The sequence below is a fragment of the Drosophila ficusphila genome, unplaced genomic scaffold (genome assembly GCF_018152265.1).
Source record: "Drosophila ficusphila isolate 14025-0441.05 unplaced genomic scaffold, ASM1815226v1 contig_791, whole genome shotgun sequence".
Taxonomy (NCBI): domain Eukaryota; kingdom Metazoa; phylum Arthropoda; class Insecta; order Diptera; family Drosophilidae; genus Drosophila; species Drosophila ficusphila.
This window is the reverse complement of record NW_025064737.1, coordinates 20,364,406-20,383,066: the sequence shown is the minus strand read 5'-3', so window position 1 is coordinate 20,383,066 and position 18,661 is coordinate 20,364,406. Positions and strand designations below refer to the sequence as shown.

The following is an 18,661-nucleotide window of genomic DNA, read 5'->3' as shown; positions in this document are numbered from 1 at the left end:
ATTTAGAAGTACCAGGCGAACAGAATGCAATAGTAGGTGCCTATTCTTAAGATTTTCCAATTGAAAGAGAAAGAGAGAGAGCAGCACCATTTTGTATGAACCCCCATAAGTATGCTACAATTTTGATAGTTGTAGTTTATTTTACATAATTTAGTACATATATCTATTCCCTAGGCTTATGCTGTAAATTTTGGGACGATCCATGTCTTTTGAGTCTTAGATGCGAGTCTAGTCAATTAACTATTCTTAAATTTAGAATCCAACGCTGTATTCCCGTTCGCTGCCTAGGCTGAAAGAATAAAAAAAAGTTATCAAAATATAAGTTTCTAATCATTTTCTATCAGTCCGAATAACCTGATGGAACGAAAACCAAAAGGCAATTACTTTGTTTTGCCTTCCAAACTTTTAGTAAGCTTATGTAGTTTGAAAGAAAACTACGTCAACACATCTGGGCGCTAGGTATAAGTCTCAGCCAAAATTTCAGTTTATCACAACATTTACAACCAGTTCGGCATCGTTTCCAAAATTCGTAAAATTATTTGAGTCGGTTGGAAGATTCTTTACAAATGGCGCTTCGTCTTACGACTGCTTTCCTCCGAAAACGCGCTTCATTACTTTTTGTGCCGAAGGTAAGACCTACGCAATGATAAGATCCTTGATTGCATACTTATTGTTTTCCTTCCCCACTCGATCTTTAGTTGCAACAAGCACAGCCAACCCGCACCTTATTACTTAGGAGTAAGTGCAGCATACAGGAAAACTAAAACCCAAGGGCTTTTCGATCCAAGAAAACTTTTTTTGCAGGAAATCTAGTGCCGTTCTTAGATGATGATCCTTGTGTGTTCTCGAAGAAAGCCATCTTGCACCATTGGGGCGTAAGTAATTGAACGATGATCCTAAAAACCTCTAGCCAAAACTTACCATATATCCCCAATAACGTAAGGTTAAATATTGGATAAAAATCTATGGTCAGTACTTAAAAGAAGTGGCAAGAGGTGTCTATATACTTTTCTATATTTACGATAGGTGCCTCTAACAGACGTTTAGAGCAGTTCTAAGAATTTTACTTTATAGGTCTATAGAATAATCCGTTGGTTAATAGGTGCCAAAAGAAAAACAAATTCTTAGTTTGTGTGTATCGGTTATAAAAATAATTGAACAAAGGCCAATTTTACCAGACTAACTACGCGCAGGATTCTTAGATACAAAATAATAATGTGTGTTGGGTGTGAAATGCACGAAACTTAAGTTGGTTAAAACTACAGAGCAAATTATTTTATGTGAAACATTTATTGTGGTATATATGTATATAGTATATAATTAATTATATTAATACGCTGCAACATTTAAGATGAGTTTGGTTTGAGTTTCGTGTGGGTCAAACAGCAAATTTTACGCAAATTCAAGTTTACACAATACCAACTGATGTCTGTGTTTCTGTGTGAATGAGTGTGTTGTATGTACTACGCTCTAATCAAATCTATACGTTATCTATGAATACGTTATATAATATATAAGATTTAATAATATTGTATTTATGCTGCATAAGAAGCTAAGGGCAACCAACTTTCGAATCACCGTTTCGAAAACTTCGCAAACTCTAAAAACTTTTCGATGGTTTTGTATATAATTTTGTTTTGTTTGTTTGCAAATTAAAATATTTAATCTTTTTGGTTTTAACTGTATTTTCCATATCTACGCCCACACAACAACACAGTGTGCGTCAGTGCATCATTAAATTGGTTCATCTTTCAACTCGGCGCTTAGGGTTTAGTGTTAGCTTCTTGGGTTGTCATTACAATGTTGAAGATCGCGCTTATGGTAGCACATCTTTAAAATACAAATATATATATTTATATGTATCTATTACTTGAGTTTGCCTCAACATTAACACATCGGTATCAAAGTTATATATGTATGTATATATATTGCTTATATGTTGTCCTCGCTCCGACGAGTTACCTATAATATCTGACAGTTAATTGTTGAATCATATGATTTACTATACCTTTCGCTTAGAGGATAATCTCTAACAAACTTTGAGTTCACACAAAAAAGGGTATTGTCGCATAAGTATTCTCTTAAATAGACTTTTCTTTGTTTTGCTTGCTGAAAATTAATTTCAGTTAAGAATTCTCTGTATATTATAAATCATGCATAACCTTCTGTGTGTCTAAGCCTAAGACAAAGCAATTTAAAATATATATTTTTAAAGTAGAAATGTGTACCACATATAAGTTTATGTACAAATCAGAATGACAAAAAGAAAAAATGCTGCAAGTACTGCACTAAAAGCTTGAGTATTGTACACTAGAATTAAAGTATAAATTTATAATAAAAATCTATTAAAAAAAAAAACAATGAAATGTAAAAGAGTCTAATACAAATCCGGGTACAAACTTATAAAAATATAGATCAGAAACTACTTCGAATTAATTATGGCTTTGTATAATCAATAAGTCAATCGATTACCATTACTTTTACGATCAATGTTACTCGGTATCAAGTACGAAACTGAGAGTACGTTATAAGAGTACATTTTACAAAGTCTAATATGACGGTGGTTTCTAAGTCAACTATTAACTAACGAGTTCATATATTTAAGTACAGCTAAACTTACGCTAAGCATTAACATTACAATATGTTATACAGACATTTTCCAGGTTTTTGTGCATTATACAGGAAAAAATATTTTCGTGCAAACTACGTTCAAATTACATATTTAAAATTTGTTATTTTAGTTCCATTTTTGTGAAATCAAATACCAGGGTTCTATTTGCAAAATTTTCTTTCACATTTCATTTATTCATTTCAATTCAATTCAAAAAGGGTTTAGCCAAGAAGTTTTTCAATAGGAAAATTACACAAAGGGTTTTCACATTATATTTTTATCAGCAATTCGTTTGATTTTTCTCGGGTTGGATTTGGATTTAGGGATTTTTAGGCTAAAAGAGTAAATACCGTTTACATGTCCTTTGTATATATCGAAAGAATTATATATTGTTTTTCTGCATATATATGAGTGTCTAAACATCGCTACAAGTATAGAGCGAGAAGTAGAGCGACAGCAGTTACATGTTACAATTACAAGATACAGGGTGTTGTATATAATTTATTCGTTTCAATAAACAAATAATAACCACTTCGAAACAAACGTATATAAGGTTGGCCGTCTCAATAGATCTGCATACTTCTTGATCTATTGATATGTTTTCCAGCCCAAGCCAAACACAATTTAAAGGGTTTCATACTGGTTCGCTTAAGGCCTAAAAGTTATATCGTTAATATATATTTATATATGTGAAAACTTATGGCTAGCCTTCAAATTGTTTACCAAATCGTTCAATATAATGCACTTGCTTATCCTTTATATAGTTTGTTTTTTTCTTTGACCTTCATTCCAAGAAACAAATTTACAACAGTTAGTAAGAAGAGCTTTCCACCCGTCTGCGATTTTTTAGTGAGAGGTCTAAATAATCTTTTCCTTTGGGATCTTGATAAGAGGAGAACCTGAAATAAAATTCTCAAACAAGGCTCAGCTCGATTTTATCTTCAAAAGATTGATTTCGTTTAAAATTCCTCGTTGCAAAAATTGTACTGGTTGATTACGATTACATGTAACAAGTATAGCCAAAAGCTGAGCTCGTTCCGCCCCATTAAGTTGTTTCCAAATCATTGGGGCTTTAGACAAAACAACTGAATTCTATTTTCCCTAAATTTTATTTCTCCCGTTGTCACTATTGGTGTAAGAACTTTTTCATGTGAATTAGTTGCTGGAAGACGAGTCTAAGTTATGTTTTCGGTTAGGAAAGTCTTAGCAAGGCTTTTTGCTAAAATTTCGTTAGCGATTTTACTCACCTCAGTGTTTAATAATTACTTGTTTTATCTTTTAATTAGCCTTAAAAAATCCTCGTTTGTATCAATTGAACTTGGTGTTTAATTCGTTCGTTTCAATTTGCTTGCTCTTTCAAAATATAGCTCAGTATAATTGATATGTTACGAGCCAGTAAAAGTAATCATACTTCCTTGCAGTATAAGAAAAAATGTTCCTTATTTCAATATATATATTTTGTGTTTTCTGTGGTATATTTAATTTTTTTTCTTGCTTAACACTTAAATTAGGTTTAAATACGACTTCTGTTGTCTTTGATTTAGCATTTCTTTTCTTTTTTTTAAGCATCTGAAATGAGCAAAAGTAGCCATTCACTGTTTCTTAATATTTTATGCATTTAAATATAATTTAGCAATTGATAAATATATAGCTTGTTCGTCAAAGTATCTCCGAATACTTGTACGCATTGCTTTGAAATTATTTAACACTTGGACTTAACTATAAGCTTACGAACTAATTCTCAATACGATAACTTAGAGCATTTTTAATGTGATTTATATGTTTTGTTGGTTGTTTTATATTTCCCAGGGTTAGTCAAGGGAAATAATTGCTTTTAGATTTTATTGTGTACGTTCGACTTTGGTTGAATGTTCCATTATAAACTTATTGTTGATTTTTCACTTTTTACTTACCGCTTTTTCAATTATTTTCAAGAATTAGTTTGTGCCTATGCACATCAATTGACTAGCTCGTTGAGAGTGTGTTGGTGTGTGTTTGTTTGGTTTAATTAGTGTCGGTGTTTTCATAGCGCTTGGTTTATAAGAAAATATAACAACGCCAACCAATAAGCAAGAAGCCAAAAAATGAGAGGTCGTAAAATGAAAATCTTGTAACTAAACTAGGCAATTTGGGTTTTTCTATTATTTGTTAAGATCTAATAACCTGATTTGTGAATTTTGCTAAAAATTTGGTCCTCATTAGTCACTCAAATCAACACTACATATCCAAAACGAAAACTCGTTGTCCGCGCTATTTTCACGTTTTTATAGATCGGTCGAAAAGATTCGCTGGAGGAATCTTTAGCAAACCTCTTTACACAAGTTTAGTTTAACTTTCGTATGGTTTTCTCGGGTAAAAATCGAAAACCTCTGGTTTTGACACCTTCAAAGTGATATGCGTTGTTTTTTAGCCTTCACAACAACAGTTGATGAAATGTTTACTTTGTTTTCTTCCCTGGGTTTTCCTGGGTATACCAAAAATTCTACTCTTAGTATGCAATTTGACACATTTTGAGAGACGCCTCAATATATAATTGATATATACATATAATATATAATTTTTTGTTTTCGGTTTTACTAATTGAATATATCACGGTCTTGCTAAATATCATAGTATGTATATATATGTATCTGTATCTAACTGTATATGCATGTAAATATCTATAAAGTTTTCGCCACTTGCTGCATCGGGTGAACATATTTCAAGGCTATCTAACCCAACTATTCAAATTCCTAAAACCACCGTCCAATCCGAATCCAAATCCAAAAGGCTCCTCGGATTGGTTTCCATGTCGATTACATAGTATAAGTACTTCTCTCAGTTTGTTAGGTAATTTGGTTTACGAATACTGACACTTGAATGCTGAAACACAGTTGATCTTATTGTCATATGATGTATGTGTGTATGATTTAGGTAATATGTACGTAGCTAATGCTAATGCCTTGCTAATGGGGGACATCTGGGATCTCGGCTTGGGGAGCAACTGTGACAGATGATATGAGGTTGTCTCTGCATTATCTTGGAGATTGCCGTTGTATATATAGGGGATGTTACTCAATTGACTACTGTACATGTTTCATCATGCGTTTTGTTCCATAAATGTGTGTATATATCTATTTTATAGGAATAAGTAACTATGTTCATCTAAATATGCTGAATGTCAATAAGTTGGTTGTAAACCTACGAGAAAAACGAAATGATAAACTCGAATTCGAAGTGTGTAGTGTTGGATATATATTACAACAAGTTCTTCATGTAATTTTTAGCCCGATAAATAATGAATCAAAATCAACTATATGTCTTTGCATACAAAATTTAACTTTTAACCACGTTTAACGACACGAAAAGAAATTAAAATAACTGATTTTATTTGAATTTTTTTTTTTAAACTTGTGGGCTGGCTGAAGTGTGATTTTTGTGATACGGGTGTTTTTTCGATTTCTTTCTTAAAATACAAATCAGCCAGTCCTACTATTGAGCAATTCAACTATTGATATTGGTAATCAAAAAAATATATATGTATATGTATATATTTATAGAGAGAGCGCTAGATAAGTATGTTCGATCTGATTACTATATATCAAAATTAGCAAGCTACTACTTTGGGTATATATCTTTGGTACGAGTATGGAAAACAAAACATTTCATTGGATATAAGAGGTATATTGTTTTTATATCAAACTCAGACTGTTGCAACTTTTACGAGTAGAAATATCTAAGTAATCTTACGGCTTTTGTCGCTCTGGATAAATGTTGAAGCATACGGAAAAGAAACCAAAATTTGTAAGTAGTTCCGAGGAATTACAGTAAACATAGGCAACTATGAGAGCATTTTTTGACTTCTTGCGTTATCGGCTAATACAAATAATGAAAAATGCAATAATCAAATATAAATATTTTATTTGGTTTGTTTTATAAAGAATGTCAATAGAACAAATTACGTGTAAAAAAGGAATTTGTCGCTTTGTTCTTCATGGATGGCAGGGTAAAATCAATCTTATGCTAAAAGCAATTGTTCTGATATCGAGATCCGACGGAGGAGTTAAAAAAAACTATAAATATTAATATTGATAAGTAAATGGCACCATAGCGTGTGTGTGTGGAATGTGTTAGAGTCTTAAGCGTAAACAATAAATAAATAAATTAGTTTCTGCATATGGAGATGGGACTCGGGCCTGAACAGAACCCAGCAAATGTAAAATGAATTTTGGTTAATATGCAAGATCTTTGGTATACGAAAACGATAATACATCATACTCACCCCTCGAGGCGAAAATCTACGGGAATTAAAAACAACTCTCCACAATCGCACATTCGTTAACTTTTTTTTGGTACTGGCAAATGCATCGAAATGTAATCAATTCTACACATGGGTGAGAGGAGCAGAAAAGTAGAGAGAGAGACAGCACAGCACAACAACAGATCAACAGATACAAAAGTGTGTGTTTACGAGGTAATTAAATCAAATAATACGGTAAAATAGTATGTGGTCAAGTATTTACAGTCAAATTAATTCAAATCATAAGAAAACACAAATGGTTTGCTCCACTCATAGCAAAGTTGTTTGTTGTTTTGTTCGTTGGTTTTTATTAACACAAAAATTACTTCAAATGTTTCATTGTTTTCCATATAATGTGTGTTTGTGTGTGTAATGTATATAAACTAGATATTTACATACGCAAAGAATTACTTTCCAAATGAAAACTAGTAATTAAAACTAAACTTCAAACATGCAAGCGAATCAAATGAGACAAATACATAACTAACCAGGAGCTTCTGCCCCGGTTTCCTTCTTATTTCGAATTGGTTTTTTTTTCGTTTTGTTTTTGTTCTGGTTTCAATGGGTGAAGTACTTGTCGAATGCAAAATCAAATGCAAATGCTACAGATAAGGGTAATTACAAAATAATATTAAGAACTAAAATTGTGCCATTTAAAACAATAAGCTACAGAGTAAAGTAATGTTACCTGGATCATGAGTTGTTTGGTTGGTTGGTTATGCAAATGAAATACGAATCGGAAGGGGGATGGGAAATCTAGGAGATTAGTAGTGCCCTAAGGACTTTATTCTCACTTGAATGTCTTAAGAACTATAAAAGAAGCGCTAGTCTAGAGTACGTTCTGACAATCGAACTAAAGAATAAAATATGCAAATGCCAAAATGTTCAACAATTGTTATTCAGTAGTAGTTACTCGCTACAAATGGTTGAGATTGAGTGGAGACTAAACTAGTTTTAAAACTAAATCAAACAAGAGTCGCACACACAGAACACAACAAAAACTTGGGAGGTTCGTTGTGGATTTGTATTTTTACAACTATATATTATTAAGTACAAAGAACGAGTTGGGGAGATAGAAAGAAGGAGGGTGGGGGAGTGTTCGTGTACGTGAGTAGGTGATGTTTGTTGGTGATTGGCTGTAACCTATGCTGGGTGAATTAAATTCAAACTCAACTCTAAAATAATAGTTTCGTATTTCGCCTTAGTTGGTTAGCTTGGTTTAAACGTTAATCAATAACTCTTTGTCTTGAGCAAAATGTTTCCTTTTACAGTTTCATCCGATTAATTAATACTGCCCTTGCAGGAGCTTTTCATTCGTTTCATTTCAGTTGAGTTTATCGCTCCGAAAAAATAAACAATTCTTTTACTTTCGATTATTGAGCGACTTTCTTTGTTGAACGTGCGTGAGTTAACTTAGAACATTCATTGCTTGCTCCTTCTCTTTTATAAATATGTGTTTATATTTACTGTTAGTTTATCATTTGTTTATTTTAATTTAGGTTTAGGTTTAGGTTTAATGGTTTTATTTTATGCACTAAAAATTATATATTAACGGCTACATTTAAACGCAATCACAATCGGTGGTTTTTTAATGTGTTTTCTTCTTTTGCTTCTCTATCGCTCCGTAATTTTTGCTTTTTGGTTTTGAATTTTGTTTTTCCTTGATTTCGCTTTGCTTTTCTTCATCTTTTGTTTGTTTGTTGCTTATATTGCTTATGATTTGTTATATTTATATGTATATATATTTAATTAGTTAGTATTTATTGAACTCGCCCGCGGGCGCCTTAAATATAATACTTAATTTGCCTTCCGTGTATCGGACTACTAACTAAGCCAAACTCAAAGGAAAACCAACTTCAGATGAGTGTGTTTCTGTGTGGTTCAATGGGTATTGATGGATGGGGGCCATGTGGATTTCGTATGGATCTACAGCTAGGGTGGTGTGTTTGTTCTTATGTGAATGAGTGGGTTGGGTTGGTGTTGTTTTTTTTTAGTGAGTGTTTCATTCAAATTACCAAACAAAACGCGCGTCTTAGACGTACATGCCCATGCCGTACATGGTGCTCCAGTCGACGCCCTGGAAGCTGGACATGTCCACGTTGGCCAGCGCGTAGTTCGAGTAGGCAGCCGCCGGATTGGCAGCAGCTGCGGCGGCGGCGGCAGCGGCGTTCAGCGGATTGCCGGCAATGAGTCCCGCCTGCTGGGCTGCGGCGGCCAAGCTGTGGGCTCCAGCGGCACCGGCTCCATTCGCCGCGTTGGCCGCCAGAGCGGCAGCCGCCGCCGCGGAGTGAGCCTGGGAGGCGGGATTCGAGACGGCGCTGTGGTGGCTCTGCTGCTGCTGCTGGGCGGCGGCCACGTGGGCGTTGTGGGTCTGCTGCTGGTGGTGGTGCTGCTGCTGCTGTTGCTGCTGGTGATGGTGGGCAGCGGCGGCCACGGTCTGCGCCTGATGGGCCTGCATCAAGGCGGCGTTGGCAGTGGCGGCGCTGGCGGGGATCGAGTAGGGTGCATACCTACAACGGTTATCGATTAGTCAGGTTCTCTATAAAGTATTCAATATATCAAACTAACCTCATGCTGTGCAGCGCGGTCTGCGGATATGTGGTCAACAGCTTGCCGAAGCCCGCCTGATTGGCCATCGAGGCTGCGGCGGCGGCGTTTTGTACTTGAAACGGATTCTGTGATATGAGAGCGGCCTGCTGGGCGGCGGCGGCGGCTGCCGGGGATTGCAGCAGCTGCGTGGGATTCTGGAGCATGGCCAGCGGATTCATGGCGGCCACGCCGGCGCCCCGGGCTCCGATCAACTGGCCCGTGGCGGTGGGCAGCGGCACGCCCAATGTGCCCAGCATGATGCGCTTCTGGATGAGCTGGGAGGCCGGGGTGACCGCCTCCTTTGGCTGCGCCTTCTTGCACTCGACCTTCTTGTTCTTGATGGTGTGGAAGTGGATCTCGCAGACGCGATCCACCACGTCCTCGTTCTCGAAGGTGACGAACCCGAAGCCGCGGTGGCGCTTCGTCTGCTGGTCCATCAGCATGACCGTCTCCTCGACGGGTCCGAACTGGCTGAAGTAGGCCTTCACCTCCTCCGCGGAGGTGTCCTGCGAGACGCCGCCGACGAAGATCTTCTTGGTCTTGTTGGCCTGGCGCGGTCGGTTCTTTGGGGTGGCGTGCTTCGGATCGATCTTCTTGCCGTCGAGCGTGTGAATGGGCACCTTGAGAACCTTCTCCACGGTGCAGGGTTCTTGGAATGTGATGAAACCAAAGCCGCGACTGCGCTGTAGGTGTTTAATGAAGGTTTGATGTGTGTGTGGGTGTGTGTGTGTGTGGTTGGGGAAGAAAAACAAATAAACACGGAGACATTAGTACGGAAACATGATCGACTTCTAAACAGAGCTTCGGTTAGAGGCGGCTAAGACTAAGTTGCAAATGTTATAGTTATATAACTAGGATTAAAATGTCCTACGAAACGTTAGCAAAAGTCCAACAAAGTAAGAATCAATCAAATCGATCGGAACTCGACCTTCCACAAGTTTATTAAAAGTATATATTTATATATATGTATAGATATATGTAAACACAGATACGGATACAGTCTATATGCATGTATGTAGATGGCTTTATCGACTGAATTGGGCGTGGCCTTTTACGCTTTTTTCTTATCAAATTTGCTTTGTTTCCTTTTTTTTTGTAAATAATTATTATTGTGGAGTGAACACAAACAAGTTTTAATTTAAATCCAAAGAACACAAAATATGTATCAACTAAAACTAAAATTCTTCTAAGAATACTTTTGCTTTGTTAACATAATACCAATATTTATACGCAAGTAGATCGATCGTTATAAGGTCATTTGCTAACTGGAAAATACATATATCATAGAAACATTACGAAATATACGCATTCAACGTGTTCTTTTCATACTGATGCGGCACCCATCTAAATCCCAGATATATGTAGGTACAGGAGGCATAGATATGTACACGAAAACTGGAGGATACCAAAAACATTCGTTGGCTCCGCTGTGAATGCGAACTCAACTCAAGGATATAAATGTGTGTCAATTACATATGGTGTATATGTATGGTATAAGGCATTAATATATAAAAAGTACGGATAGTGCGTTTCAGAGCTATAAGAAGTAAAATATAAAACCAAATCTACGTGGTATTCAATATTAATCATCTTTTGTTTTGTGATTTAAGGATTTCATTTTCCAATGAGCTCTAAAACGCACTATTTTTAAAGTATAGATTAATTGAAAAAGTGGGAATGATCTAGATATGTGTTCTAAAAATGAACAGCGTCTCTTTTTTTTTTGCTTTTCTTCTTGTAAGTTATACCCGCTTTGCCATACAATTTGTTTTCTCGGTTAGTTTTGCTTAACAATTACGTTATAGTTTTTACAAAGAATGATTCTCGAATTTATGATACTTGTTGCTTATTCTAAATATAACAATTCTTGTACCTGGTAAATATAATACAGTTATGGGGAATACATTATTTCCTTAAGCCTAAAGCAAAGTTGAGTTAATTGTCTCAAATACAATTTATTTTACATAATTTCAGAGAAATATTTAAGAAACTATTAGACTACCTAACCTAATAAAAAATGTCTAGTCTTTAAATTACCCTTGGGAAAGTTATTTTTCTTAAGGACGATCTTTTATTAGCGGGAATTGGTGGGAAAACAAAGCTATCTACTTACATACACAGGACCTAGGATATATCCTATAGGTTTTGCTTCATTAGAGAATGTCGAATTCTGGGTGTCCAATTACTAAGCATAATGGATTTCTTTCAATTTATATGTGGTTATATAAACGCTCCCAATAACAGAAAACCAACAACTCAAAACAACTAAAATTTTTTCTTGATAACTGTTCCAACTACAAAACTTAAAATACATGTAGTACGATTTAGCTGGTTAATTTTGATGATTTGATATGCCAAAGAAAATTAAAAAGCATTAACTAAACACACAAACAAAATGTCGCATAAGGGTTATTTTACGAAGGTCTAGCGTTTACGGGGTCTTGTAATATGGTAAGAAATATGTATGTATTGGGTAAATAAGGCTAAACTAAGGTCTTATTTATGTTACACAATCAATTCAATAGTTGCCAAGACGATTTTCTTACGATAAAGTGGGAACGTGGGCATTGGATAGTATTATTGGGGGTAAGCACGCCTCTTCGAACTATGATTTGAATTGAGTTCTAGTTGTAATAACTGTGTAAGATATGCAACATATACTCGTTGATTTTTTTTTGTATTTGAGGCTTGCTTATATTAAATGCATTTGATTTTGCTCAATACTTCTTTTTTTGTTGGGTGAGAAACGCTAAGGTAAACCAAGTACACAATACAGAGTACGAGTACGATTAGGAGTAGAACGAGTACATTCAATTAGAAATACGATTACAATTATGCAGTTATTATTGCTCAGAGTTATACGAAATACGAGAGTTACGATGCGCCATTTTCGAGTAATTCAAGTACGCTAAACGTTCTCTTTTTATACAGTAGTTAAAGTACTTGGCGATTGTTTTGTTTTGTTTTATTATTCGTTTATAAAATGTACCTAAGCCGTCGCTGCTTCATCATCCTGTGGTTGGCATCGTGGTTACCGGGATCTCGATGATTCCTTAATGGGCTTCCGGCCATGTCCTTGACTCGAGATTCCTCACTTTTGATTGTGGTTTTATGTTTATTAAAATTATGTTATGTTAAGTAGTTCATACATTCAGTGTACTACATATGTCTAGCTATATAATTGACTGATCTTAGGTGCTTATGGACTACAGTTCCCCCAGCTTATCGCAAGGATCGTCGATCGTCTTCATAAACGATCTGCGGACTGAAGACAGTTGGTAAACCAGTTTTCTTCCCGCTTCTGTTGTTTTTCTTCATTCTTTTGTTTATTTCTTGTTTTTGTATACTCTTTTTTTTTGAGGGGGAAAGGGAACAAAAGGTGTGTTGTGTGTGTGTGTGTATATCTTTCGGGGTCTACTTGAGGGGACAGGACAACCCCGTTAGTCGATCGCGGCGAGTATAACTGCCCTATCATGCAGTCGTGGCAGTCGGACTCATTCCGTAATTGCGCAATTGGCTCGGAAACAACCCCAGGTGTTCGTCTACGTACAGAATTTGTCCTGTGCCGAATCCAGCTACAGCGAACCCTAGCTGCAGAGGTCGCAGGAACAGCTGCGCCGGAGGAACAGGACTCGGAACAATGCGGCAGCTGCTGTTTTATGGCTCGAAAGCAGCGCGCGCGCTCCTTTTCGTTGGGGAGAGCCACATTGTATATAATCGAATTGAAATACGTGTGTATGTGGCTACAAAATACACGTAGGATATGCGGATAACGTCCGCTTATCAAGCGGACAAATTGCTCAAAGCATTAAGCATTCCCAGAAAGCCGATTTCCGTTGCAATAACTCTGCATTTTCGGGGGAAAAGGCCTATCCCAAACAATCGCTAACTTTGACCTTACCAAGAAAAAGTAATTAGGGATTGCACTTGGACGCATTAAATCGAAAAGTTAAAATACAAAAAGGAAAGTAAAACGCGTGGCAATAAAACTATACATCTTTGAAAATGAATTTAAACTTTTCGTTAGTTTAAAAATAAAATTTTATGCGCTTCAAGTTCTCACAAACCGATTGCCAGCATGTTCAAAAGAAAATTGTTACACCCTGCATACAAATTATGACAGGGAAATTGGTTCTTGAGTTCGCGTCTCAATAAACAGTTCCGAGGGGATCAACCCCGACGAGCTGATCTACATATAAAACCTGATTAAAATAAATTTGGTTCGGTGGTCCTCTCGTCCTCTTTCTCAACCTCCTCCTACTTCTTCTTGTTCTTGCCCTGTCTCTTTTGTTTTTGGCACGTAAGGCCGAAAGAACTGTAATTCTAAACCTCTGCTGGAAGCAGACGAAAAAAATCAGGAGAGGATGCAAAGAGGGCGACAAAACCTGCAGTTTTGCAGCTGTGCCAAAGGTAAATCACAAAGAGCAGGGACCGATATATTCAATGGTAGCTGTAAACCCGAAAGGCAGGGGGATTATGGAGGTACATCATACAGGATAAAATAGTGAATAGAAATAGAGGATGTTTCGGCTTACCTGGGTGACGGGATCCTTCATGATGAGCACATCAGTGACGGTGCCGAACATGTTGAAGTATTCCTTGAGTTTGTCTGACGATGTCTGCCAGCTGAGGCCCCCAACGAACAGCTTTCCGGGTGCGGGATCCGAGCCACTGCCTCCGCTCAAGCTGGGCGTGGATCTGCCGGAGGAGCCGCTCTTGTTGCTGCCCCCCATAGCGGTCTGACCGTTATTCTGTCCCGCTCCGGCTGAAGCATTTACGTTCTCCTTGAGCAGCGCCAGAGCGGCCTGCTGAGCCTGCTCCTGGCTGGGCTGATCCTGTCCAGCGGAAACCACCACGGAGTTGGGGGTCTGTTGCACCGTCTGCTGCGACTGCTGGGCGGCACTCTTGAGCACCGCCGCTGTGGTCAGTCCGCCGCCAATGGAGGCCACGCCATTGTTGGCTATCGAGGCCACCAGGGCCTGGTGCAAGTCGCGGTTGTGGTGCGGATCTATGAGTCCTGCTGCTGCAGCGGCGGCTGCTGCGGCCGCGTTCTCCATGGGATTGCTGCGAGCATAGAAGAAGCTATCAGCGGTGAGCAGGTGATCCTCGCCAGCGGTGGGTGGCGGTGGTGGCTGGTGGTGCAGCATGGTGGCGCCCTCCTGAAGCGCGTGCATTTCTTGCTTTATCTGAATTTTGAAGGCTTTTCCAGTAACGTTTGGTAAAACAAATAACGTCACTTGGTTTATGCGAATTTAGAATTTTTAAGCTGCTATCCTTTGGGTTTTTATTCTGTATAATTTTCTTTGGTTTTCTGTATCCCGTACCCTGTATCCCGTCACTTGTATGGCTTCCAAAAAAAAAGAAGTGTGGTTTTTCCCACTTGCTTTGACTACGCTTCCGTTTTTTTGGCTTTATTTTGTGTTGTTGCCAATAGCAATGAATAGCCGTTTTTTTTTGTTGTTCAACAAGCTCGCGAATTAATGCAGAGGGCTAAAGTAATAAATAAATGGAAATGTTCTAGCAACACGACACTAAATTTTATCCTGTATTTGTTTCGCTCTCAGTTTCTTGCGGTTGCGACTGCGCAGTTTGAAAATTCGACTCGAAATGACAACTGCTGTTCGCCTTGTGCCTCAGTCAGGATGTTCGGAACCAGCGTGCGCAAGGGAATGTGAAAAGGTGGACAGCTGTCAGGGAAAAGAGGGTTGCCAGGTAGCCGACCAGTGGCAGCTGACAGGGTTGCCTGGTGTGGAAAAACTTTTATATCTGCTAATTGTTTATGGGTGTAGGCTTAAGTTTAATCGCTTTTAGGGGCCAATTTTGAAATCAATAAAAACTTACATAATTTACAAAATTTAACCTTTACATATTTCAATAACCCCCCTCAAATATTATTGCTTACGCCTATTAATAGTCCCGAAAATAAAGGGAGTGTGAGTATGTGACAAGTGGCAATAAATAGGAGAGTGCAATGTGTTGTTGAGAACGTCTTCTTCCACTTGAAAGTGTTGAGATTATAAACACTTGAATGATTTATGATATGAAAGTGACTCTATTAGCATTGATTGGGTAATTTTTCAATGCTTTAATTTGCAAAACTTTTAATAAGCCGTATTATGGCTAAATAAAGTTCACTGCAAGGATATTTAAATGTTTAAACACGTACACAAAATTATTTTTGAGTTCCATCCCACAGGCATTACCGATAATAGCCATTACGCTCGTTGCATTCACGGCAGAAGTTATAAGTTGGTTAAAGATCGCCTTGTCCAGACATGATGTTTCATACACTGCAAACTCGGCAGCCTGTGATAATCTCGAGACCCGCCATAAGTTTTTCTACCCTCCGAAATACCTCAAGGTTAGTCTACTTCTATTCCGATCCAACTATTACTCTAACCCTTTCTTATCCCAGTTTTTGAGATTTAACCAACAGTGCGAGGTTCCACAAGATTTGATTCGAGCCAAACAGGGCGACACAGCAGGACCATCATGTAAGTTAATTTCCTAGTTAAGCAAAGCATATTTTTCAGCAATGACAATCCATATAATTATAGTTGAAAAAAAGAAGTAGCCGTGCTTAGGTTGGCCTCTACTGTGTAATAACTTCGAAAGTTGGAGGAGGATCAAAGCAATGGTAGGAGGAGGAGTAATCTGTAAGTAGCCAGAACATGGTTCTGGAAGCAGGACAAGGATATTTAAAAGCGTTCAGATGCATTGGAGGTCGGATCTAGAAGTCGAACCATTCAACACAACCCGCAGTTGCTTGATATGGATTAGCGAGGGTTTGGATCGACTGAAATTGGCCTGAGGCCTCCAATCTATATCTATAGCAACTGCAACGTTTTGAACAACAATGCAACATTACTGCTGACCGGAAGGAAAAGGAAACCCAGTTCCCACCTCACGTACCTCACGTACCTCACTACAGAATGGTAATGGTATTAAGTTTTGATAAAGTATTAAAATTAAAGCCTAAGTTTTTCAGGGAAAAAGGAAAAACATGGACGAAAATTTGAGCGCAGTGGAAATCTATATTTATTTTTATTGAATATAACCAATAAAATTTTATCTGTTTACAGCTAAATTCTGAACCACACAAGGGTCGCACCGACCTCCGGTTAATAATACCATATTATATATTATATTTTTAAGGTATATACATAAGGTATCAATTTAACACATTTTTTCCTAGTAGAAGTATAGGGATTTTAAAAAGGTTTTTAACCCCTACTGATTCTAGAGCAAATCTTAAGCTTTTGTGACTTCAACCCACAGGTCATTCCTGTTATAGTGATATCTGTGGTTGGCTTGATTCTGAAAATCGGGGTCATGATTCGTCTGGCATTTGTTAAGGACGACGTTTGGTTTACCAAGGATTCTGCATATTTCGAGTTTATGGAGACTCGCCGAGGTCCCTGGTACAGAATAGAGAGCCGAAAGGTATGTACTTTTGTTTTTGACTATTTATTTATAATTTATTATAACAACATTTTTAAACAGTTCGCTGGCCGACCTTACTACGATATGCCAGAAGAATTGCTTTTGGCCAAACAAGGCGATGTCAGTGGTCCGTCATGTAAGTTTGTTTTAATGCCGATTTTTCAGCGCTTCCCAGAGATTTTCTTTGAATGTTGGCTCACATAGTAAGATTATGCTTTTAGCTCACCCCTACTATTACTATTTTGTACTACTTTTTGTCACAGTGCCGATCCTGCAGGCTGGGAAGCGTTGAAAATTTTCATAATTATTATGATTAAACTCAACTAATGTTTGCAAAATTTCACGCTTTCCAGTTTCGGGGGCCGGTGACAAAAATAAAGATGATGGTATAAGAGTTAGTCAACTTGTAGGACATGCAGTTTTAACAGGCCTAGCTTTGGGCTTGGCCTCACTGCTTCAAATAATCAGATCATACTCTTGAATAATAATAATAAAAGCATATGAATGTCCCTTTTTAGTCTCGTCAAAGAACCTATATTTTAATTTTGCGACTTATTTTTAACAGTTGATGAAAAAAAAAAGAAGTAAAATTCGCATGGTTGGGAGGTGGCCAAATAAGCATAGAAACCATGTATTTTATAAACCTGACCATTAGGCTGCCATCTTGTCAACTGGCCTTAAGGTTTCGGATCCGCTAAGAAGATTCCTTATTATATGATGATCCAGACCCTTCAAAAAGAGGTATTATATGCAGTAGTTAAGTTCAATTAACTTTTAACATCTACAAGCCAAGTTTTGAAAATCTTCACGATGCCGCTCAAATTGCAATCCGTAGTTTTCATAAATTTGATGTATTAAATTACTATGCTAATTAAAATTGTAAGCCCATTTAAAAAAAATTAACAAGCCATTATTCGTTTGGGTTTTTATTTACATCGCTTAGTTTTCTCTTCATGACCTTCAGAGGCGCCCTCTGACGGCGAGAAGACAACATTTTAGTTTGGTATGTAAAAAATGTACGCGATGTAAAATTGGTAACGGAAGTGTAAATAACATAATCGGGGGTGTGTCATGCAACCAAATTAATATCTTTTAAAAACCAACCATACTAAATGAAATTCTCAAGTATTGTTAAAAATATTTGCATGATTTTATAAACTTCTTGTTAAATAATAAAGGAACCTAACAAACAAATGTATCGAAATGTAATCAATTTAAAGGACACCAGAAAAACCCTCCGGGCCTTCCTAGACATGTAGATGGGTGCTCAACGACAACCGATTGTAACTAAGTAAAACAAAATAAATAACTCGCTTAAATATGAATATGTTTTGATAATGCCCTCAGCAAATTGCTGTACCTCTTGTGTGGACATCCTTTTTATGTCCTTCCTTCCTTCCAAGCATTAACTCATTTTCCATTGCGTCTGCGCACTGTATCGAACCGAAAAAGGACAAGAGTTCGGGGAAAAGAAAATTCCCTAAAAAAATGAATTGGGCGCTGCTTGGGACAATTTTTCGTCTTAAATTGGGACCATGTTTTTTTTTATGTGCCAAATGGAACGCATGTGTGTGTGGGCAAAAACAAATGGTGGCTGCGTTATGTGCGTTATTGATTTTTGGCCCCGGAAACACGAAATAATGCCAAAGGATATGAAATTTATTAAAATAGATTGCAAAATAATTCAATAAAGATGTTGAAAAGCAAGCTTTGATGTCTGAAGGCGAAGGCGGGGGTGG

General features: G+C 37.4%; 2 protein-coding genes across 5 annotated transcripts in view; one reads left to right on the top strand and one right to left on the bottom strand.

Annotated features, from left to right (window-relative positions):
* The first annotated feature begins 376 nt into the window (after positions 1 to 376).
* Positions 377 to 17,821, top strand: LOC108095751. 3 transcript variants are annotated; one of them, XR_001771675.2, is made up of 7 exons: positions 377 to 629; positions 699 to 738; positions 805 to 875; positions 15,676 to 15,840; positions 15,895 to 15,973; positions 16,037 to 16,414; positions 16,468 to 16,566. XR_001771675.2 is itself a non-coding variant. In XM_017196938.2 (6 exons), exons 1-6 carry the CDS (start codon positions 567 to 569, stop codon positions 17,401 to 17,403), a joined length of 543 nt encoding a protein of 180 aa, XP_017052427.1. In that variant the 5' UTR covers positions 410 to 566; the 3' UTR covers positions 17,404 to 17,439. The 3 variants fall into 3 exon arrangements, 2 of the variants coding, with proteins under 2 accessions (XP_017052427.1, XP_017052426.2); XM_017196938.2 differs by lacking the exons at positions 15,676 to 15,840; positions 15,895 to 15,973; positions 16,037 to 16,414; positions 16,468 to 16,566 and adding exons at positions 16,758 to 16,922; positions 16,983 to 17,058; positions 17,276 to 17,439 and having other exon boundaries at positions 410 to 629; XM_017196937.2 differs by lacking the exons at positions 15,676 to 15,840; positions 15,895 to 15,973; positions 16,037 to 16,414; positions 16,468 to 16,566 and adding exons at positions 16,758 to 16,922; positions 16,983 to 17,058; positions 17,488 to 17,821 and having other exon boundaries at positions 419 to 629.
* LOC108095749 (RNA-binding protein P) overlaps positions 1,272 to 18,661 on the bottom strand; it is a 91,154-nt gene continuing 73,764 nt past the window's right edge. Inside the window, exons 3-5 of one of the 2 annotated variants that reach the window (XM_017196935.2) lie at positions 14,015 to 14,543; positions 9,459 to 10,162; positions 1,272 to 9,400 (exon numbers count right to left, since the gene is read on the bottom strand). In XM_017196935.2, coding sequence (XP_017052424.1) covers positions 8,923 to 9,400; positions 9,459 to 10,162; positions 14,015 to 14,543 — 1,711 coding nt within the window. In that variant the 3' untranslated portion in view covers positions 1,272 to 8,922. Of the gene's footprint in view, positions 9,401 to 9,458; positions 10,163 to 14,014; positions 15,150 to 18,661 lie in introns of those variants that run through there. The other variant, XM_017196934.2, reaches the window with a different exon arrangement.

Coding starts and splice junctions, on each gene's coding strand:
- LOC108095751 (XM_017196938.2), top strand. CDS start 567: ATGGCGCTTCGTCTTACGACTGCTTTCCTCCGAAAACGCGCTTCATTA. Junction 16,923..16,982: donor ACAGAATAGAGAGCCGAAAG/GTATGTACTTTT, acceptor ATTTTTAAACAG/TTCGCTGGCCGACCTTACTA. Junction 17,059..17,275: donor CGATGTCAGTGGTCCGTCAT/GTAAGTTTGTTT, acceptor CACGCTTTCCAG/TTTCGGGGGCCGGTGACAAA.